Genomic DNA, 24,335 nt, shown 5'->3' on the forward strand with positions numbered 1-24,335 from the left:
CATTTACATGGTGCTCACTCTAAAGTTTCAGGTCCCTTTAATCACTTTATTTAATTTCAGCCCTAGAAGAACCCTGTCAAGGAGGTACCACGGGTAGTACTATTCCCATTTCACAGACGAGAAGGCTGAGGCTCAGCAAAGTTAGCTGACTTTCCTCAGAGTGTTTTATTTGGGGGTATTTGTATCACAGAGTACACACTTAATAAATGCTTAAGGATGTCCTTTGTCCCAATGCTAGTTATAATAATATTAACATTATTTAGCACTTTAATGCAACTGTCACGAGGTAATCTCTAGATGTTAGCTCCTCTGGTCCTCCCCACAGCCCTGTGCAGTAAGTGCTATTGTTATCCCCATTTTACAGATGAGGAAACTGAGTCTGAGAAGTTCAGTGACTTTTCCAGAGTCACACAGCTAGGAAGTATCAGGGTCAGGATTTGAATCCAAGACTAGCACTCTAATCCATGTATTCTCTTCTTCCTTTAGAATGTCAGTAAGCTCCTTGATGGCAAGAACTGACTTGATTGCTTGCTTTTCTTGAGTGCGTTTCCACTGCTTAGCACTCTTCCTGGCATGTAGTGTTTAATAAATGCTTGCTTTATCTATGCCAAGAGGCCATAACAGTCCAAATAAATGGAGCAGTGACTTAGATTTCTGGTCTTTCCCTTGTAGACATAACTGACAATTTGTCTAAGAGGCAGTGACTTATTAATAGATCGAATGTTAGGCTGGAGGCTCAGGAAGAACCAGATTCCAATCCTGCCTCGATCTCCTACAAGCTCTTCTTCACCATGGCTCACCTACCCTGAACGTTGATTTCCTCATCTGTAAAATGGAAATAATCTCTACCTCTTGGAGCTGTTGTGAGGCTCAAATGTGCTGTTTAATGTACAGTGCCAAATCAACTTCAGAGGGCTCTGTGATCACCAGATAGTGATCCTTCCCCATAGCTTTAAGATGAGTCAGGAGAGAAGAGGATGCTCACCTGAGACATACCCAGACATCTTCTGCCTGCAGCCCACTAGCGCCCGCCAGAGCAATGCCTTAGTGGGTAGGCAAGACATGAGTCCTCCTTCTCCATCACCAATACGGATTTCTTGGCCCCAGGCCAATAGCACATTGATTTTGTTACAGCTCTGATTGATAAAAATCTGGATTTTTACTGATCAAATTTTACATTTTAGTGCAGTTTGATTATATATGATTATATAAGATTGTATGTCCAGGCTTGTTATCTAGACAGTTGTATACATGTGTAAATAAATAAATGTTCCAGCAGCTAAATAAATTATAGACAGTGTCCCGGGCTGACCTAGTCATGAGCAAAAAGCATCACACTATTAGCCAAGTAGCAGAGACTGCGATTTTGCTGCTTTGTCCTAGCTGCCTTCTGATGCCTTCTTGGCCCCAGGTGCTTCCTCCGGTGTGGTTGTGGTCTGTGGCATCACACTGAGTAAAAAAGAAGCTAGGAGGCAGCTGAAGGAGGGGGGTGGGTGGGGAATGAGATCTGAAGAATAAAAGCACGTGCTTGGGAGTCACTGCCATCATTCCTTTGACCAGCCTGACAGATATCTGTGACCCTCATCAGATGCGGAGATAGAACAGAAAGGTGGGGGCACGCCCCCCCACCCAAAGGGATCAGTAGCACCAAGTGGGGAGTCATCAGTCTAACCCTCCACCGCCACCAGAGAGCATTCAACTGGCCATAGACTAGAAATATTCAGTTATATTTTTTCTCTGTTTATTTAAAAATTCGTGTCTCAGAAAACATCTGGTGGGACATCATCCACTTCAGAAAATGTCCTGGGAAAAAAGACAGGAATGTGGAATCCTGGGTCCACGTCCGTTGGGGAGCAGGCACTTTTAGCTCTATCACGACCTTTTACTTTCCGTTTTTTAATCCTCAAGCATTTCCAGGGATTTTCTTCTTCTTAAATCCCTGTGGTTAGATAAGTCATGGGGGGGGGGAGAGTGGGAGGGACTCAAAATTTTCCAGGGACTTGGGGTTCTTAGAACATGGGGGCAACTGGGTGGTACAGTAGATAGAGCGCTAGGTCTAGAATCAGGAACACCTGAAGTCAGTCCTTCCTCTGATACTTAACTAGCTGTATGATCCTGGGTAAGTCATTTAACTGTTAACTGCCTTGGTTTCCTCAACTATTTTATAGATTAAAAAATAGCACTTGATGGGGCAGCTCGGTGGCACAGTGGATAGAGCACCGGCCCTGGAATCAGGAGGACCTGAATTCAAGTCAAGCCTCAGACACTTGACACTTACTAGCTGTGTGACCCTGGGCAAGTCACTTAACCCCCATTGCCTCATCCCCCCCAAAAATAGCACTTGCTTTCCAGGGTTGTTGTGAGGATCAACTAAGATAATATTTATAAAACATTAGCATAGTGCCAGGGTGCAGAAATAGTGGTCAAACTTCAGAAATTCATTTCAGTTCACTTTTATTTAGCATCTGCTTTGTGCAAGGTGCTGTAGATGCAGAGACAAGAAGGAAGACAGTCCTGCCCTCGAGGATCTTACATTCTACTGAGAGACCTAGAAATGCTACCGATAGGAGTGGGTAACTGAGCATATCTATGAAAGCAGCTAAGGGTTCTAAAAGAGGAGGGAGAGGGCGCTCCAGGTGTGCTGGACAGCCTGCACAAAGTCATGGGAGCCAGAGAGAAGGACAAGCCGGAGGAATAGTAGGATGTGAAATAAATGTGGGAAAGGATTCAGGAGTGAGACCCAAGGGTTTTGCATTCTAAGATAAGAAGGTTTGTCTGATCCCTGGGGGCAGAGGGAATCCACTGAAGATACTTAAACAAGAGAATGATGAGGTTAGAGTTGTACTTTAGGAAGATGATTTAAAAAGATGAATGAGAAAGGGAAGATGCCCATTAGGGAGCTATTGCTATGGTCTAGGTGAGAGATAATAGCCTGAATTAGGGCTTTTTACTATGAGTGGATTGAAGGGGAGGGCCTGTGTCAAAGAGGGCTCTGCAGTTGTGGACCTGGGGGACTGGAAGGACAGAAGGGGTCTCAACAGAGATGAGGAAATGTGGAGGGGTCGCCTCAGAAGGACAGAGGAATTTCATTTGAGCCTCCATTTTCAGTCTCTTTCCTGATCTGCTTATAATATTAAGGAGTCAAAGTCCAATTTCAGATATACCGAATAAATATTTTTAAATTTAGAACTTTTTTGATTAACAAAAATCCATTTTGTTCTTCCTACTACTCTTCCCCCATTAAAAAAAGCTAGGTGGTACAGTGGATAGAGCACCAGCCCTGGAGTCAGGAGGACCTGAGTTCAAATCTGGCCTCAGACATTTGACACTAGCTTACTAGCTGTATGACCCTGGGCAAGTCACTTGACCCCAATTGCCTCACCAATAGATAGATAGATAGATAGATAGATAGATAGATAGATAGATAGATAGATAGATAGATAGATAGATGATGGATGGATGATAGATGGATGGATGGATGAATAAATGAATAGATAAATAGATAAACAAGTGAATAAATAGATAAGTAAGTAAATGAATAGATGGATAGATAGATGAATGAATAAATAAAATTTAAAAAATAATAATAAGTCAAGCAAAGCAGATTCCCACATTAGCCATGTCCAAAAATGTCTGACTCAATTCCACACCCTGGGTTCCATCACCTTTCTGTAGGAAGGTGGGTAGAATGTTTCATCTCCAGTCCCCTGGAGACATACTTGGTCTGTGTATTGATCAGAGTGATATCAGATCAAAGTTGATTGCTTTAATGTTGCTGTTATAGTAGCCATTCAGTAAATGTTGAGCCTCCTAGTCAACCATGACCAGACTTGATAGAGAAGACCTAATAGCATCCATTACAATACAGGGATACATGATGGAGACAGTTTCTTCCGCAGTATATTTTTTTCCTAATGGGGGAAGGAGACAGTTTACAAGAGATTGCCTTGGTTTTAAGGGGGTATTGATTTTTAAGAACAGGACACTGTGGGCAAAAGAATAAAGGAAAAATCTTCATTGGGAAAAAACTAACAAGGTCTTTGTGACCCCAAAGAAAAGTTTCCATGTCACTTAGACTCCAGCCTTTTGTGTAGTCGAGAGGTTCTGGTTATGCTCAAACTGCTGAGTCTTTGTGTCTTAGGTTAGAATAAGAGGCATCGTGACATAACAGATGAGATCCAGGCCCAGAACAGGACAAGCTGGTTCAAACCCCCCACCTCAGATTTATACCATACCGACCATGGGACCCTGGAAAAATCCCTTAATCACTCAGGGCTCTAAGTCAAGGCTGCCAAATTCAAATAATGGACCTCATATTGACTTAGAAAACCCCAAATTAACACAATCTACATTGTATTTAAAAAAATTTATTCTTTTAAACATTTCCCGATTACATTCTACCCTTGTTCTGGCTATACTTTAAGTGGGTGACCTCAAAGAAAACACCTGCTTAGAAGGTGCTGACCCGCATTGGTTAAAGGGACTGACTTGAACAATGGGATCACGGGTATCTCCCCCCATATGAGGCTAGAGGAGCAGTCTCCTGTTGGAGCCTAAGATTCAGGTCTCAGACCTTAGACTGTGCCAGGTGGGGCATGGTGCCTCCCCCAGAGAATTTAGGGAGGTGGGAGAGGTGATGATAAGGGGACAAAGGCAACCAAAGTGACAAAAATGTTCGTGAGAATAGCCAACTTTTGTACAGCTTTAAGCTTTGTGAAACCCTGTATATAAATTATTTTATACACAAAATGGAAAGAGTCCCAAAGTCCTCAGAATCCAGAAGCTCTGGCTTCTCATCCTCCCTTAGCTTTTTTATGAGTTGTGTGACTCAGGGCAAGTAACTCAACCCATCTGAGCCTCCGTTCCCTTATCTGCAAGATGGGAATAATAATACAACCCTCACAGGGTTGGTTATAAGGATCAACATTTAGCAAACCTTCAAGCTCTGTAAAAATGTGAGATGGCATTTTTTTTTTCATTTAATCTTATCCTCCCCATTTAGGATAAAACTAGACTTCAAGAGAGTTGTGACTATCCAAAGGTCACACAGCTAGTAAGCATCAGAGTTAGGATTTGAACCCAGGACTTCCTGACTCCAAGGCAATTGCTCTACCCACCTAAGCATGCTGCTTCTGGTATGCTAGATAGGATTAGCATATGTGAAACAAGAGAACCAGAACGAAAGAGAGAGAGAGAAAGAGAGAGAGAGAGAGATGCAAAATAAATATATATATGTATATATATATATATTTCTTGTGTGTATATATATATATACACATACATATGTATATGTTACACACATACACGTGTTGAAGTGCAGAATTACGTGGCATGGTCAATAACTGCTATAGGAGTTAGGAAAGAGAATGGAAAGAATCCTGGATCAAGGGAAGAATGTCTTTCTTGAAGTAAAAAAAAAAAAAAAAAAAGCTTGAATCTGATTTCTACTTCTGTCATGTAACAATGTGACCCTGGACAACTCATTTAACCTGAACCCCAGTTTCTCCATCTATACAAGGAGAATAATAATTCTACCTCTTCCCTCACAGGGCTCCTTAAAGTCCTGGAGAAATGGGATCTCTCTTTGGGATGAGAAGTAGGACTAAGGGGAGTCTGCCACTGTGGTAAAGGAGTCCTGTTGCTCACAGTAGAAGATAGTGAAGGGGGAAGGGGAGAGAAGGCTGGGCAAAGAGTGGGCCTGCTTGGACTGAGGCTTCAGGGCACAGCCATGATGGTTTCCATGGAGGGAGGGGGAGAAAGGCTTGTAGTCAGAGCCGTGTTCTTAGAGAACACAAATAAAGGACATCTTGGGCTGGGAAGAAGAACAGAGCCTCTTTGTGAACGCTTGGCATGGGGACAGACAGCAAGATGGAGATAGGGCTTTGCTGCTTTAAATAAGAGCTTATTTATTTTTACAAGCATTTATTATATGTCCCGCTCACTGTCCCTCTCCCAGAACAATTTTTTTAAAAGAAAGAAAAATCCTCTCCATAAATATACATAGTACAGCCAAACAAAGTCCGGCACTGATCATGTCTGAAAATGCATGTGTCTCCCTGCATTTCCAGTCTATCACCTGGCTGACAAGAGGTGGTGGGTGGAATGTCTCATCTTTAGTCCTCTTGTCTCATGGGAAATCAGTGCCTTGGTCAGAATTCTAATGTCACTGAAAGATGACTTCCTTTACAGTGTTGTGGTCAGCTCATAAATTGTTCTCTTGTTCCTGCTCACTTCACTCTGTATCAGGTCTTAGGAACTTTTCCATACTTCTCTATATTCTCCACACACCTCATTTCTTAGAGCATTTTCAGGTAACAGTCTTTTTAGTCATTCCCCATTCTTTGGTCATCTCTATGATGGTAGTTCTTTTCTACCACGAAAAGTACCATTATAAATATTGTGGCGCATATCTTTGGCCTCTCTGAGATATATGCCTGGCAGTATTATATTTGGGTCAAAAGGCATTGGTATTTTAGTCCCTATTTTTAGCATGATTCCAAATTGCCTTCCAGAATGATTTGAAACAATTCGCAGTCCCACTGTTTTTGTTGTTCAAGTCATTTCAGTCATGTCCAACTCTTTATGACCCCATTTGGTGTTTTCTTGGCAGAGATACTGGAGTGGTTTCCAATTTCCTTCTCCAGCTCATTTTACAGATGAGGAAACTGAGACAAACGTGGTTAAGTGACTTCCCCAGGGTCACACCTCTAGCAAGTGTCTGAGGCTGGATTTGTACTCAGATCTTCCTGATTCCAGGCCTAGCACTCTATCCATTGTGCCACCTAACTGCTCCCTAGTAGTGTAATAGTGTACCTTCTTTCTTTAGCCTCTCCAGAATCAACTCTTCCCACCTATCATCATCTTTATCAATTTTCTTGGTGTAAGATGAAACTTCACAGTTATCTTTTTTTTTTTTTTTTTTGCGGGGCAATGAGGGTTAAGTGACTTGCCCAGGGTCACACAGCTAGTAAGTATCAAGTGTCTGAGGCCCGATTTGAACTCAGGTCCTCCTGAATCCAGGGGTGGTGCTTTATCCAGTGCACCACCCAGCTGCCCCCACAGTTATCTTTCAATAGTTTCCAATTCTTCTTTAGAAAACTATTCATGGCCTTTAACCATTTGTCCAGTGGGGAATGGCTCTTGACTTTATATATTTGTGTCATGTTGTGTTCACTATATTTGTTAATTCTCTACATTTTCTAGAAATCAGACCTCTTTATCAGTGATATTTCATGCAAAGATTTTTCCTAGTTAGCAGCTTCTCTTATTATCCTTGATGCATTGATTTTGTCAATGCAAAACCTTTTCAATTCCACATAATCAGGCTTCTCTATTTTATCTTTTATGATTTTCCCATACTTAGTTTGGTTAAGACTTTTCCCTGTGCCAGGTCTAGTTAGTTCTCTTCTCCTGATGTAAATTTTAATATTCAGATTTTTTGTAGTTGGGACTTTTTATTTTGCCCCTCATTTCTTTTTTCCCTAATATTGATGTTGTATTGGTGCTCTTTAATACCACCATCACTTTCAATGACTCCTCCCTCCGCATCCCAGCAGTGGAGCCCTGCTTCATAAGTAAGTATAGTTAATCAAAACAAATGAACTCATTGGCCATGTCTGACCATTCAGTATCTATAACCCATGATAGAGGCAGTGAGGAGCAGTGGCAAGAGCTCTGGATCTTAGAGTCAAAGAACCTGAGCTGGAATCCAGGCTGTGACACTTAAACTTGTGTGACCTTGGGCAAGTCACTTAACTTCAGTGGCCTTCTGTTTCCTCATCCAGCCCTAAATCTGTCATCTTCTGAAATCATCTTTATGCTCAGTTCTCTAAAGTTAGTTGATCTTGATCAGAATTTCATCTGGCCCTTGATGTCTTTCCTAATGTTTACAAATGAACCTGCTAAAAGAAAGCCTGCACATGAGACAAGGAAAGGGGGCCCCCATTATATTTGGCACCTGAGGCAGAGATAGGAGCCCCTCCTTCCTCTCCCTCTGCCTGGGCAGGCCGGCATTCTTGGCTGCCTTCTGGCTTTGCTCCTAGTCCTGCAGCAGAGGCCCAATAATCATGCTCCCCACTGCCCAAAGCAGGGCCTGCCCAGGGCATGTATTGGTGGAGAGCCTGGATCTCATTCCTAGAGAGCTGACCTACCCCAGATGCCCCCAAGCAAAGAGGAAAGGCCCAGGGTGCAAGCTCACATACTTGTACTAAGTATTGTTGTAAAGAGGAAATTTGAAATATGGCTCAGCCTCTGGTTTGCCTCATAAATCAGTGTTTTTAGAGGGTAAGAAGAGGTTCAGGGCATAATTTGCATTCATTTGCTGTGTCACACAGAGTAGCGCTGGCTTAATGAAAAGCAGCCATGAGTGTGACTTGTAAAAAGCCACATTTGGGTTCTAGCTTGAGGCGCAGAAGCCTGATCTACCCCCAGTGATTCCCTATTCCTCATCCATCCTTCTGCCTTTTCTTTTTGTTTCTCAATTCTCTGGGAGGGTCCCCACCTGAAAGCCAAGCATTTATTAGACATTGACAATGTCCCAGGCACTGTGGGGACATTTTACAAAGATTGTCTGATTTGATCCTCACAACAACCCCAGGAGATAAGTGCTATTGCAATCCCCATTTTGCAGTTAAGAAAGCTGAGGTAGACAGAGGTTAAATGACTTGCTCAGGGTCAAACAGCTAATATGTGTCAGATACTAGATTTGAACTCAGGTCCTCCTGATTCCAGGCCCAGTTCTCAAGGACAAATTTGAATGGCTTCCCTCTCCCTGAAACTCAGTGGATCATTTTTGTGACTCCCCATCCCAGCCCAAGGTTCCACACATCATGAATATTCTCTGAATGTTCTTTAGATGAAATCCATTGAATTAAAAAATGGCAAAGTGCCTTTTGACATGAATAGTAAAACTCCACCTCACAAGCACATGTCTGGAGGATGGAGGAGTGTTGGGGTGAGTCCTGGGCGCCGTGTTGTAGGAAGGACTGTGGCTAGAGCACAGTCTCCAGGGTGGTGGAGGGAGGTCTCTAGTTTGTGCCCAGGGAGCCGCTGAAGGGACAGAGGCTGACTGACCTGCAGATGCGGAGACTTGGGGACAGGTAGCACTTTTCAGAGATGGGAATGGTTGTCATTTGGAAGAGGGATTAGACGGCTTCTGCCCCAGAGGAGCAGTGGGAGGGAGGGAGGGAGGTGCCGATACCAGGCTTGGTGGCAGGGAAAGCCATTCAACAATAAGTGCTGCCCAAAGTAGACTCACCTGCCCTGAGGGATAGTGCATTCTCCCCTCACTGGGCGTCCTCAGATCCACTTCCTGCACACTTGGTAGTTGTGGTCTCCAGGACTGGGCTAGACCGTTCCGTTGTGGGCTAGATCAAAGGGCCTCTGAAGTCCATGCCCACTCTGAGAATCGGTGACTTAGGCAAGAGACTTGGAAGTCTTCCTCCTCTTTGCAAAGCACTTTGCAAACCTTAAAAGTTCTCTATAAATGCAAGCCACATCATCGTCATCAACACAGAAGTTCTAGTCTTAAAGCCAGAAGATCTGGTGTGAAGCCTTGTTCCATTACTTACTAGCTGTGGGACCTTAGACAAGTCACCTCCCTTTCCAGGGCCTCAGTTACTCCACCTTTGAAATGGGGACTAACTGAGGCCCTGGAAAGGAAAGTGAGCCTCAGAGCAGGAAGAACCTCAGAGGATATCTACTCCAATCCATACCTGAAGAGAAATGAACACACACACACACACACACACACACGCACTCACGCGCACGCACTCCCACAGACACCATCTCTAGAACGTGGTGATTCAGTCTGTACTTGAATACCCCTAGTAATGGGGACCTCACTGCCTGCTGAGTTATTTCTTCTTGGGATGGCACCAGTTATTAGGATCTTTATTTGTCTGTTTTAAATGTCAAGCCAAATGTCTCTTTCTGCAGCTTCTACTATCTCTCAATTCTTCTATCTAGAACTAAGCAGAAAAAGGCTAATTCACAGGGCAGCTTAACCAGATGAGATATTGATATAGAGCTGAAGGAACCTTGGCGGCCACTGGGTCCAATCCCTTCATTTTACAGATGTGGAAACTGAGGCACCAAGCATTTGGCTTGCCAAAAGTCACAGTGCTCCTAAATGTCCAGGGTGGATTTGAACCCAGGTCTTCCTGACTCCAAGTCAAGCATTCTATCCATTAGAATAAAATTGTATGTCATCCACAATGAGAGAGCACCAGTTAGTTGGTGAACCCTCCCAAGTACCTAGGAAGCCATGTCTTTTAAAAAGTTATTTCTTTAAATGGTCCCTGATTTCCCATAACTTTATACAGAACTGAATTTATTGTTCATCCTTGAGTGCTTGGATGTAGCTATAGCCCCAGCGTGTGTGTGTGTGTGTGTGTGTGTGTGTGTGTGTGTGTGTGTGTGTGTATCTCTCGCACACACTGCCTACAGGGACACGTCCCAATGGAACCAACCATTCCTTCTCTTCATGAGTAAAAGATGGCAACAGAGGATGGTGGAAAGAACACTGGCTTCAGAGGCAGAAGACTTGAGTTCAAATTCTACTTCTGTCACATGCCTCTATATTCTTGGCCATGGCATTGGACGGGCTTTTTGAGAGGCATGGTGTATAAAGGATAGAGCTCTGGACTTGGAGCGAGGAAACACCTTGGTTCAAATCCAGCCTCAGGCACATACCAGCTGTGGGACCCTGGGCAAGTCACTCAACCAATCTGTTCCTCAGTTTCCTCATCTGTAAAATGAAGGAGTTGGACTCCTGAAAGCTCAAACTCTATAATCCTATATTTCCTGAGAATGGGAGCTGGCCAAAAAGTGGAATGGTCTCCTTTGGGGGGTAGAGGTCTTTAAGCCAAGCACGTCAGGTGACCATTGGGAGGAGATCCTCGTCCAAGTAGGGGGTGGAGAACCTGGCTCCCAAGGCCCTTTACACTTCCACCCGCCTGTGATTTCATAATTAGTTCAGAGAGACCTTTCCTTTACCTTTGATTCGTGGAGATTTTCACTGTTCTTTGCCCCCTGCTTGTCACACCATAGGGAATTTTATATGCGTGTGCTATTTTTAATCACAGTGGAAACCAACCAACTGGTCCATCCTCTAGCAAAGTCATTGGCCCAGCTGGGTCAGCTTTGCACCCTTCCCCTCATCAGATCTAATTATTTGGTTTATTCAGACAAGGAGGCTCCCTCTCTTTTCCTCCCCAGGAAAAATGGCTCAGAAACAAAAAAGCAAGTCATCTCTCTTCAGGGGAGCACAGATGTCTCTTGGGCAAATGCATGTTTTATGGACATTTCTCTCTCATTGAATCCCCAGTGCCTGGCATAGTGTAAGCACTAGGAAAATGCTACTTGACTGACTAAATGACCTTTCTCCTCCTTCATCTGCCTGAACATGACACAGGAGCGAGCACCCCCTTGCCCAGCTTTACTGCCACTCCATAATGGAACACCATCATTTTGACCAATGCCTCATGATCCTCAACAGCCCCGTAAGTATCTAACTTGTAGTTGCATGATTCAAAAAAAAAAACAACAAACCACCCTGCTTGGTTGTTGGAGTCTTATTTTTAGACTTGGAATGCTTCCCAGCATCATAAATTCTTAAGCAGACTTTATTCCTTTTTGGGTAAGGAAGGAAAATCCAAGCTGTTTGAAAGCTACCCCAGGGTGGCTGACTTCTGGGTGCCCCCAAGACTGCCTAAACAGGGCCTGTCATCTGGACCATCTCATAGAGGGGCCACCCCCCACCCCAGCGGAGCAGGCATGGGCTTGGGGATGGTGACGCCTCGCTCATGAATCCTGGTGGATCCTGGGCCTCTGGACCGTGCCTACTCCACAGCCCCCGGCTTTGTCCTCAGCAGCCTGCTGCCCATTGAACCGGTCATTTCTTTCTAGACAAAGATGTTGTCTTGAAAAGTCAAACAGCTACAACTCCTACCCATTAAAAAGCTCTATCCCTTTTTTGGTTATGGATTACAGTTAATAACTAGAGAAAAGGGGGCAGGGGAGTTTGGTGTCATTTTAATGGATGAAGAGGGAGAAAAACATAGTGGACAGAGAGCCAGCGTCAGAGCTGAAGACCTCCGCTCAAGTTGGCCCCTTGACCTGACTCATGCCAGCCATGTGATCCTGGGCAAGTGACTTAATCTCTTAGTGCCTTAGGTGACTCTTTATGAGTCTGTGTTGCAGAGAAGGTGTAGACCTGCATTGGGGAAGGGAGTTTCCTCATGGGGGGGGGGTTCCCCTATGTCAATGAAATCATGGGCCCAAGAGGACTTCCACCATAGCACCAGCTCCCGGTGTCTATGAGCATATTCAGTCTCTACCTTGGACATGGGGGATAGGGTGGAAAACAACAGAAAGTCTTCTCTGTCCACTGGCTACCTGCTTATGCTGGTATAGTACTTACCATAGGACCCAGCACCTGGTAGGTCCTTAATGTATACCTGTTGTTTGATTGGCTGATGATAACAAAATGGAAAAAGTCATTTTCTTTAAATTTTTGCTTTTTAACCTAGAAATTATATGTCTGTCACCTTTTAATCATAGTTCAGTTCTTCAGAACCTGGGGTGTTCCATCCTAATGGATATAATCAGAAACGTGTGTATGCAACTAGGGAAAAAAAAGTGGGTCCACCCCATGAGGAAGTGAGGAATGATCATTGGACAGTGCATATGCCCCCATGATAAGCACACAATGTCAAGACCCCCAATGCATTAGGTAGAACGCCCCACCCTACCATAGACTAGGGTCACACAGAATGGGCAGCAATCAGTGTTCGTAGTGACGGTGCCCACCTCAGGGACAGATCCAGCAGAAGCAGATGTTTGTTTGGGGATTTCTTCCAGCATGAACCATGGATTTCCCTCTGCCAGGAAATTCCCTCCACCAGTGCTAATGTGAAGTCATTGTAACTTTTTATAGAGGGCTACTTGGGGTCACTGAGAAAATGAGGAACTTAACCAGAATCCTACAACTACAGTGTATCAGAGAGAGAACTTGGGCCCATCTTCTTGAGTCATAGGCTGGTTCTGTAATGATGGGAGTCAGAGATTCCCATCAGAGTTTAATAGTAGTGAAAATTTTATTTCAAGAAACTTTGGTTTCATCAATGTGGATTCACCTTTCATCCATGCAGATTTCAGCCTCTCTTTAGCCTAGTCAGTACATGGAGGGGGGAGGGAAGGAGGGAAGGAGAGAGAGAGAGAGAGAGAGAGAGAGAGAGAGAGAGAGAGAGAGAGAGAGAGAGAGAGAGAGAGAGAGAATGAGAACAAGAATGAGAACAGAGAAAAGAGAGAAGATGGATGGATAGGTGATGGATGAAAGTATGGGTGGGTGGATAGATTAGATGGATGGATCAATGGATGGGTGGATGATATAGAATGGGAGAAGAATTGATTTAACAAGGAAATGTGGTTAGAAAGATGAAAATGCAGGTGGATAGATGGATAGATACATAGAATATAGAGTGAGTACACATTTAATTTTGTGTGCCAGTGACTGTGCTACATGCTAGAGACACAAATACATGCAAGTAAGCCAGTCCTTTGTCCCCGAGAAGCTTATAATTCTAATGGAAGAAGACATCTCCTAAAAGGGAGCTAGAAAGTTGGGAAGGACATAGAATAGGAGGAGACAAGAAGATCAGAGAGAGCTGAGGGAAGAGTGAGGTGATGCATATCTGGACTCCTTCATAAAATGGCAGTCCCAAGGAAGGAGTCACTTATCGGGAGTGGAGGGTCTTAGAGTAGAGGCCTTAGAGAGGGACTGCCCAAAAAATCTCTCAGAGTCTCTGCAGGCATCCTGTTGATCACAGGATCAAAATATCATACCTGAAATAAACAATTGCCTCCATCTTGTTCTCATGGGCTCAGAAGATGGGGGCATTTGGGGATACAGTTTTGTCTTTGCAGATTCTCCTTTTCTCTCCCATTTCTTGTCACATAGTAGGTACTCAATAAATACTAGTTGACTGACTGACTGACATGTTCCTTCACCTATGACACCAGGTCAGGTCCTAACACTGTGTTTCTCTTTGTCAAGGGCAACCAGATTCTCAGTGGCCTGTCCATTGAAGAATACAAGGCCACGCTGAAAATGATCAAACAGGCAATTTTAGCCACTGACTTGGCATTATACATCAAGTAAGTGAAAAGAGCCTACCTTGGCACTAATGGCATTCCCTTGGGAGTGTTTTGAATCAGGTAAAATTGTTTAGAACCTCATCTTAGGAACTTTTTGAACAAAACAGAGACTCTTAGACTAGATATTCAACAGCATATGGAATGGTCTAATGGAGGAAAACAATAAAACTTCTGTCTTTGGCTTTCTTAAAACTCAAAATGATAGAGCATCCCTTGTGCATTTTGAATATGTACCCTTTATGAGAAACAGACATAGGGCCTAGGGAAGCTGGATTCACTCTTTGTCTCTGGCCAGTGCTGGTTGTACAAACCTGGGCAAGTAACTTAAACTTGGTGCCCCCAGACAACTCCCTAGGACTGCAAGTGACAATGCCCTGCATTGGTAGGAGAAGTGTCCTATCCCAGGACTTTGCAGGCCCTGTGCTATCCATTATTACACATCCAGGCCTAGGTATAAAGTAAATGCTGTCAGTTCTCTCTTTTGCATACAGTGGAAAGGGCCCCAGGCTTGGAATCAGATACCAAGCTTCTTTCTCAGGGTCTGATGATTTTAATCTTTATTGAAACTCTCTTTCAAAGGTATCTGGGAAACCATGGTTCCCAGTCATGAGCCCTGGGAAATGTTGGGAAGGGAAAACAGTGGAAGCTGATAGAAAAAAATGAGGGGCTCTGATGGCACAAGCGTTTTTCTATCACCCTCACAACTCGCTTCTGATGACCATAAAAGACTGGCATTGCAGAATTCTTTGTCTTTTAAGAGATGTGCTTGTGCCTTTGGAAGAGGAAAGGGGTGACAGTCTATAGAGTGTTTAATGGGAATTTGTTGTTCAGTTGTTTTTTTTTTCAGTCATGTCTGACTCTTTGTGACCCCATTTGGGGTTTTCTTGACAAAGATATTAGAACAGTTTGTCATTTCCTTCTCTAGCTCATTTTACAGATGAGGAAACTGAGGCAAATAGGGTTATGGGACTTGCCCAGGGCCGCACAACTAGGAAGTGTCTGAGGTCAAATTTGAACTCAGGAACGTTAGTCTTCCTGATTCCAAGGCCACGCTCCCTATCTACTATGGTACCACCTAGCTGCCCATTACTGGGAATAGAACACGTTATCTTAGCATTTGCTTCTTTAGGAAATAAAAAGGGTGTTTTATTCTGGTAGTTCCTATAAAATGGGAAGTCTCATGTAGTGGATAGAGAGCAAATTTTGATACCAGGAAGACCTGGGTTCAAGTCCCACCACTGGCACCTAGTGGCTATGTGACCCTTAGCTTCTCAGTGCTCTGGGCAGATCTCTGAGACTCAAGGTCACAGAGAAGGGATCAGCCGGCCATGGCAGAAGGAATTTTCTCATCTCAGGATTTACTGTACCAGTGACATCATGGGGCTTGTCTCTATTCCCTATTTCTTGTGAATCAAGAATCCACTGTCTCATCCTGGGAAGCAGCTGCCAACCATAGGGCTTGAAACACATCTGTGGTTACTCAGGAACCATTCCTCTTCATCCAGAACACTGGAGAATGCTGTCTTCTAGTTAAATAAATATTCTGGTTTACTGAGAAATATCACATAGAGCATTTTTGTGTTTTTTTGCTATTTTATGTAAGTTACAACTTAGCGATAAAACCACACCCTCTCCATCAAATCGTCCCAAACCACCATCACCCACTTTGATCCCTCACTCTTGGGCTTGGAGGACTTAGAGCAGAAAGCCACCTTAAGGAACATAAGAAAACGGATGCTTGAGATCATTTCACCTAACCCTTTCATTTTTACAGATGGGGAAACTAAGGCTGAGACAGATGAAGGATCTTATTTGTGGTCTCACAGGCAGTAAGCAGCAAGGTCAACATTTGCACCCAGAGCCTCTGACTGTAGACCTTTCATCCTTTCTGGCCTACCTTCTGAATTAATGCTTATGGAATCCCGGCATTTGGGCATATAAATAAAATGTATATTTCTCTTAGGGGGCAATAAGACACGGATGTTATAAATTCCCCATGTTGGCTCTTAATTACGGAGTATCTTGTATTTTATTTTAACACTAGGACCTCAGGGGTGGAGGAAACAGCCCTGGTCCTGGAGTCAGAGGACCTGACATTGAATCTTGCCTCTTGACCTTGGGCTTCAGGTTCCTCCTCTGTAAAGTGAAGGGTGTGGACTGGGCAGCTTCTGAGACCCTCTACAACTGCAGATCAATGGTCCTGTAAACCCACATGTATGTGAGGGTCTGGGGATGCTGTCTTGGGTGGCTCCAGAGGACTGCCTGTCCTTTCTTGTTCTAATATATGAGCCTATGACACTATAAAGGTATCCCCCCTTGGAAAACATGGTACTTGAAAATATTCATGTTTTCATATCTCCAGCCATTTCCCTAACTTAAGATGCACTTTGAATGATAAGTTAATTGCAACTGACTTCAAGAATGTGAGGTTTCAGTTACCAGTTTCCCACATTTTATTCTTTTATTTTAGTTATTTATTTTCATTTATTTTATTAAATAAATGTTATTTCATTAAATTTTATTTATTTCATTAAATAAATGTTTTTCTTAATTTCATGAAATAAATGTTACTTATTTCATTAAATCTTTTTAAGCAAAGAGAAGTATAGGCTGGGAAATTGTCATAACAAATCAAATGTGCTCTTTTATTTTGTAGGAGAAGAGGAGAATTTTTTGAACTTATAAGAAAGAAACAATTCAACTTAGAAGATCCCCAGCACAAGGAGTTATTTTTGTAAGTCATTGTAGCATTCGTTAAGGCATACGCTTGCCCCTGCCATCTCATGTCATTGATGTGATGTCTCATGCCGCACAGTGAGTATAGCCCCCTCATTTGTTCAGAAATCAGAAACTGGAGCCAGCAGGTCTGTAAGAGGGTTTCAAGAGCTCCCATCAACATGCTGCCTTTTCATTGTGGAAGCACCTTTACAATGTAGAGAAATGGTGCCCTGGGCCCATCTGCCCCATCTCCTCCTCCATAGGAAAGGAAGGACAGAAAATTCCTGTTTAAAATTTCAGACAGAGAGAAGCAGAGGTGGATTTCAGTTTTACATACAATAAAACTTACTAATATTTAGGGTTTTCTCAAAGTACAATGGATTTATGGGGGGGTTGGAGGTGGGAGAATTTGACCTACCCGAGTTCGCAAGCAGAGGCTCGATAAGCGTGTCTCAGGTGATTTGTAGATGTAATTGTGGATAATGCTAAAAGCTGTGGATCCAGGAGCTGACAAGGTCAAATGGACTTCACTCTTACTGTTTCTTGACCAGGCAGACTGATATAAGAGGCTTTCTTCATTATAATACTTGTAAAATGCTTTGCAAACTTTTTTTTTTTTTTTTGGTGAGGCAATTGGGGTTAAGTGACTTTCCCAGGGTCACACAGCTAGTAAGTGTCAAGTGTCTGAGACCGGATTTGAACTCAGGTCTTCCTGAATCCAGGGCCGGTACTTTATCTACTGTGCCACCCAGCTGCCCCTGCTTTGCAAACTTAAAGCATATAAAGCTAGCTCTCAATTATCATTGCCTCCACTGAAGAGGGGTCACATAAGTTGATCATAGGTCTAGAACTGGGAGAGCTTTGGGAGGCCATCAAGTCCAACCCCCTCTCTTACCGATGAGGACACAAAGGTGCCGAGTGGGTAGTTGACTTGCTTAGGATCACATAGATGGTAAATATCTGAGGCACGATTCAAACTCAGGTCTCTGACTCCAAGGTCAGTTGCTGGCCATTAAGCCACCTGGCTATTGTCATCTGTTATTTTAGGGGGAGAGGAAAAGGGCTAGCTAGGGAAGGGATTGACTTTTGATCCAGGAGAATGTGACCTTTCCTGTCTGGCTACCGCATTCTCATACCTAGTGCCTGAGGCAAGATTTGAACCCAGGTCTTCTTGACTTCAAGTACAGCATTTTAACTACTCTCTGTACTCCCTCTCAAGCTAAAGTCTCTTTATATTGGTCAGTAAATGTATACTAAGCACCTACTAGGTGCCAAGCATTGTGTTAAACCCTGGTGGACGATAGGTCTGTTTTCTTCCCCTAAAGTCTTCCAGTGCCTCGTGAGGGTGTGGGGGAACCTTGGGCTCTCACAAGCTAAACCTGGTAGTCAAATCCAGTAAGGACTCCGTGCTTACTACCTAAGCACCGCCTCAGCTAAATTTCAAGAGGCTCTTCCTGGGAGAAGGGGCCCCCAGGCCACTACTGTCTTAATCCCCAGGAGATCAATGGAAGACATGCCTACCTTGAGGAAATCATGAATTCTCAAGGAATTGGCGTAGAGGAAGACACACTGTGAGGGTGTTGCCTTCCATGGACAAAGACCAGAATCCTTCAGTGCCTTGGTAGAGTCTTTGACCATTGCTGAGGTTGAAGAATTCATTATGCCATGGCCAACCCACCGTGAGCTTCCCAGACCTTGGCTACACCGATCGTCAAATAAAAGTCCAAGCGGGGCTTGTTAACTGAACTCATAGGGTCGCAACTTCAAAGCTAGGAGGGACCTCAGAGGCCAGTTAGTTCATCTCCCTCATTTGACAGCTAAGGAAACTGAGGCCCAGGTAACATCTTCCCAAGTGGTGACTTGCCCCAGGTCCCTTAGGGGGTTAGCAGTTGCAGGAGTCGAACCCCGATCCTCTGACTGACTCCAGTACCACAGATGAGGGCTTTAGTGAGGGCCGCCTTCCTAGTAGAGGAACCAGAAGAAGTTTGCTGTTTGTTTGTCTTTTTGCCCTCTCTAGAGCAATGCTGATGACAGCCTGTGATCTCTCAGCGATAACCAAGCCGTGGCCTGTTCAGCAGCGGGTATGTCACAGATCTGTGTAAACGTGATGGATTGAACCTAACAATACATTCTGTTTCAGAACTGGCAGAGGTCTTTGCGGACAATAGGCTGGCTATTTCTAATGGTATTTACAGAGAATCGTTGGCTGTGCACCACATTTCTCGTCTTGAAATTCCTGTACCACCTAATGCTAAATTCCATGGAGAGCTTATGTAAGGAAGCCAACTCCCCTGCCCGCTGTGCCAAGTGTAAAGGGGCAGACTCTTCTGCCCACTGTGCCAAGTGTAAGGGGTCAGATCTGTTATGCCCTATTTATGCCCCCCATAGGGTGGCACACCCTCTGAAAGAATACTGAGATACCAAAGAAAGAGAGCCTCATGCCAGCCTGGTTGTTAGTAGGTTTATTAGGTTAATTTGGAGGGTATGGTCACAAGAGGCCAGTCGTCCTGGGTGGCAGCAGGACGACGTAACATTGTGGATCCCCATAGGAACCCCAGGCCAGGTCAGGTGTTATATAGAAGAACAAAGAATGCCAAGTGCCAGAGATGGCCATGGGGAGCATTCCAGTTTTCCCATTGGATAATTGGAACTTCTATCGCTGTTTACATTTACTTAAGGTCATTTAAATTCTCTGTGAGAGTCATAGGTCATGTTCCCATTCTCCCCGTAAGGCCCACGAAACCAAAGAGGTCCATATGTCACTGATCTCAGGTGCTTGGCAGGCTCCTCGCCCTTCTGATTGGTTTAAGAAGCTCATTCTGGCACTGTTGTGGCTACTTTAAGAATAATAATATTGGGGCAGCTAGGTGGAGTAGTGGATAAAGCACTGGTCCTGGATTCATGAATACCTGAGTTCAAATCCGGCCTCAGACACTTGACACTTAACTAGCTGTGTGACCCTGGGCAAGTCACTTAACCCTCATTGCCCTGCAAAAAAAAAAAAAAAAAAAAGAATATGCATAGCTAACTCTTATAGACCACTTTGTATAGATTCTCTTGCTTTGTCCTCACAAGAAATCTGGTGGGTACCGTTATCATTCTAATTTTACAAAGGAGGAAACTGAGGCACTGAGTGGTTAAATGACTGGTCCAAGGTCACACAGCTAGCAACTACCTGAGACAGGATTTGAACTTTACTAGGCCACAGAGCCTTTCTTGATAAATAAGTAGATGCCACTTTATTATTCATTACTGCTTAGTTTGCATTTTACCATTGCCATTAGGAAACTCAAATTATTGAATGTTGAATGATTTTTTAAAAACAAATTCTATCCCAGCTAGTCTCTTTGGGTCTCCATTCTCTGTTTCAGATAGCAGAACTGGTAGCTGCAGAATTTTTTGACCAAGGAGACAGAGAGCGAAAGGAGCTGAACATCGAGCCCACAGTAAGCAGGGAAGCCCCAGTTGGATTAAAGGGTCCCCCCAAACCCAGCCTTGTATCCTTTGGAATTAGACTGGGAGAACCCAACTTTCATCATCATTTAGAATTTCAACAACTTGAAGGCAAGGACCATCTTGCTTTTGGCATTTGTATCCCAGCACTTAGCACATAGTAAGCACTTAATAAATGCTTTCCATTCATTCATCACTCCTGATGGTCCCAGACTGCCCTATTTGTCAGGTACTGAACATAGTGTGTTCTCTGTGGGAATAGAGAGGAACAGAGATGGGAGCTCAATTCCTTGTATGGTTGGGGCTGGATCTTCTCACCTATTCTACTCACCTTCCGTAATCTCCTCTCTCACACCGTCCTTTAAGTGAAGGCCAACTTGTCTTGGTTTGTTTTCAGGACCTGATGAACAGAGAGAAGAAAAACAAAATCCCAAGTATGCAAGTTGGATTCATCGATGCCATTTGCTTGCAGCTCTATGAGGTAACATGGGAAGGCAGGAAAATTCTCATTGTGCTAGCGTTGTTATTATTTTATATCATATTATAATAATTATTTGATGTATGTTATAATATTATTATACGTGACAAATTGTACTTTAAGGTCTGAAAAGTCCTGTTTTTCTATATATGTATACATTTACATATTTTATATATGTGTATATACATATTTATAATAACTCATTTGAACCCCTGTGAGGTCAGGAGGTGGGGGTTGCAATAATGATGATGACAGCATATCAGATCTAGGATTCAAAACCAGATCTCTTACCCTGTGAGGTGCAAGTATTATCATTAATAAATCAATAATAAGCTGAGGCTTAGAGAGGTCAGGTGATTTTCCCAGAGTGACACAACTTGTTGATGCAGTGCTCAAAGATGCACACTATGTGAAGGACTCGAGGTGTGGCTCATTTTGAGTAATTCTTCGGGCACATTATCGAACTTGAGATGCCCAGGTGTGAAGTAAGAAGTACTAATGTATTTTCAAGCATGATGCCTGAGATTTGAACTCCTGGTACCAAATCCAGGGAGCTTTTCACCACCCCTCCCAGCCTGTCATACTTAAGTTAGGTTGGGAATTAGAATTGGAGGTGAATTTCTAGCACTAAGACTGCATATTCCCTTCTATGTCTAATTAATGCAGTCATGAAATGGGATTATTTGCCTTTTACTCATTACTGATGTTAATTTTGATGCTCTGTGTGCATATATGCATATATATGCATACATACATATATACACAAATCCATTTTCCATAATTCTTAGTGAAAAGGGCTCAGAGTATCTTGTTTCTTGGCCAAGACCTGTGATTCCTTCCATGTAGGGACCTCCTCATGTAAAAACTTCCTATACTATATATATATATATATATATATGTGTGTGTGTGTGTGTATATATGTGTATATATGTGTATATATATGTATATATATGCACATGCATATACATGCATGTGAAAGGAGAAATTAATAAAACATAGTATGTATATATTCATATGTATATGTTATATGTATTCATATGTCTGGCTGTGCTTGTAGGCGCCTGTGTGCGTGTGCACATGTGAACACATATAAAAGTGTGCCTGCCCAAATGTGTTTATATTTATATTCTGAGATATTTTAGCAACTCTTGGGTTAAGTGTGCTGCAAATGGGCCATCTTTGAGCTTGGCCCCAATAATGCAACAGCTTGTGTGTGTGTGTGTGTGTGTGTGTGTGTGTGTGTGTGTGTGTGTATGTGTGTTGAGAAAGATAAATTTCTTATCATTATAATTCTTCATTTGCCCACAAAGACTCAAGTCGGAGAGGTGAGCCAAGAATATCTGGCTCAGCTCTTTCTTTTTGCAGATAAGGAAATTGAGGCCCAAGGAGAGAGATGGGCCTGCCCCAAATGCCCCACACCCGCTAACTCAACAACCTCACCTTAAACATGGGAAGAGCAAGGCCAAGAGATGAAAGAGCTTATCTAAGGTATCAGAGCACTAGGACCCAGCCCCTTGTCTCTCCCAGGCCAATGGCCATCTCCAACCACGGCTATTGGTGTTTGATAAAGAAGAAAAAGTGGCACAATGGGGAAAAAGCCGAAAGGAACCAAAGCTGAGAGGGCTTCCCATGCTGGAAGAGCCCTTTAGCGTTCATTTGTCCCCACCCCCTCCCCTGTGTTACAGAGGGAGCTGAGGCTTTGGGGCCCTGCCAGGTAACTAGCCCAAAGCCAGAAGGGCAGTAAAGTGCAGAGCAGAGACCTCCTCCCTGCCCCCTTGCTGCCAAGTTCACCATGATCAGAGACATCCCAACCTTCCCAATTGCCTTCCCCCAACAGTGTCCCTTCTTTTCATGCACCTCTTCTCTGAATGGCAGTCAAGGAAGGAGCTCGGCTTTCGGAGCCAAGAACACGAGTTCGAGTTCCACCTCATGGGCCCACTTTAGCTCAGCTGTTTCTTCTGATCTGACCTTCGATCTTTGGCTGCTGGGGAAAGCTAGGTGTCACAGTAGATAAGGCACTGGCCTTGGATTCAGGAGGACCTGAGTTTGAATTCGACCTCAGACACTTGACACTTATTAGCTATGTGACCCTGGGCAAGTCACTTAACCTTCCTTGCCCCACCCCCCAAAAAACAAAAACAAAAACAAATGACATCTTTGGCTGCCTGGGCTTGAGCATGTGAGCCTTGCTGGTGGCTGCTGGTGAGAGGCAGCAGGGCATAGTGAGCTGGGGACTGGACTTAGAGACCGGAGGCCCTTGGTTCTGATTCTGCCTCAGATGCTAGGTCAAATCACTTCTCCCTTTGGGTCCTCAGTTTCCTTATCTGTAAAATGAGGTGGTTGTGTTTGATGACTTCCAAGATTTCTTCTACCTCTAAATCTGTCATCCCATGATTCTCCTGTCACCACAGCCCCTGCCCTCATGTACCCTGTGCCCTTCCCTGGACCCAGGAAGTCTCTTTTCAAATCCCACCCTTGCCATCCACCATCCAACACAGAGGCTGATCCTGCCAACTTTTCATCAGTCCTAACACCCCACTGATCTGCTTGGTGCAGGAGAGATTGGGGAGTGACGGCTTCTCTCATGCCCAGTGCTCCAGCATATCCGGGGGCTCCCAAGCTTGGCATGTGTGTGCACATGCACACACACATACACATGCACACGTACTCACACTCCCTCCTCCCTCTCTTCTATCTCTCTCCTCTTTCTCCTCTCCTCTTTCCCTCCCTCTCCCCCTCACTTATCTCTTCCCCCTTCCCTCTCTCCCTCTTTCTCTGTGTCTCTCTGTATCATCTCTCTCCCTCTCCCCTTCCTTCTCCCTCTCTCTATTCTCTGTCCCCCCTCCCTCCCTTTCTCCCCCTCATCAAATCCCACCTACAAGTACTGAAACCTCCTGAATTCGCACTTTCTCCCCAAACTCAGACCCTGTTGGTGCTGCTTGGGCCAGACCCCCTCTCACTAGAATGGCTCACTCTCCCTCCGAGTTCCCAAGCCAGTTTCTCAAGCAGCATCAGCCCTGAGGGGCCTAAATATCCCCCATCCTGGAATGGCAGGTCCCTGTTTCCCTGTGGCCTCCCCAGGACCTAGCCCAGCCCATTGTCAGGCAAACCTCTAGTCCACCCCCCACCCCTCTAAGCCCTTCAGCTCAGCAGGACCTGGGAGAACTGATGCTCAGCTGGACTCTGGACCACCTCCATCCACAATGCCCTGAGGCATCACAGCAGGGCCACCACGGAGCAGAGTCGCAGAGTCACCATTTCATTAGCGGTGTGTGTGTGTGTGTGTGTGTGTGTGTGTGTGTGTGTGTGTGTGTGTGTGTGTGTGTGTGTGAGAGAGAGAGAGAGAGAGACAGAGAAAGAGAAGGAGAGAGGGATGGAGGGAGACAGAGAGAAGAAAGAGGGGAGAGGAAGGAGAGGGAGGGGGGAGAGAGAGAGAGAGAGAGAGAGAGAGAGAGAGAGAGAGAGAGAGAGAGAGAGAGAGAGGAAGGGAGGGAGAGAGGCTCTTCATGTTTTTGTCGGTAAAGAGGGT

The 24,335-nt window shown here is 44.2% G+C and overlaps 1 protein-coding gene across 4 annotated transcripts in view; it reads left to right on the forward strand.

The window, feature by feature from the left end:
* PDE5A (phosphodiesterase 5A) overlaps window positions 1-24,335 on the forward strand; it is a 187,219-nt gene that overhangs the window by 156,703 nt on the left and 6,181 nt on the right. For all 4 annotated transcript variants that reach the window (XM_043971733.1, XM_043971734.1, XM_043971737.1 and 1 more), the window contains exons 15-20: window positions 11,414-11,501; window positions 14,057-14,157; window positions 16,814-16,891; window positions 18,893-18,956; window positions 20,247-20,321; window positions 20,726-20,809. In XM_043971733.1, the coding sequence (XP_043827668.1) occupies window positions 11,414-11,501; window positions 14,057-14,157; window positions 16,814-16,891; window positions 18,893-18,956; window positions 20,247-20,321; window positions 20,726-20,809 (490 nt within the window). The remainder of the gene's footprint in view (window positions 1-11,413; window positions 11,502-14,056; window positions 14,158-16,813; window positions 16,892-18,892; window positions 18,957-20,246; window positions 20,322-20,725; window positions 20,810-24,335) is intronic.

Source organism: Dromiciops gliroides, chromosome 6, assembly GCF_019393635.1.
Source record: "Dromiciops gliroides isolate mDroGli1 chromosome 6, mDroGli1.pri, whole genome shotgun sequence".
Classification (NCBI taxonomy): domain Eukaryota; kingdom Metazoa; phylum Chordata; class Mammalia; order Microbiotheria; family Microbiotheriidae; genus Dromiciops; species Dromiciops gliroides.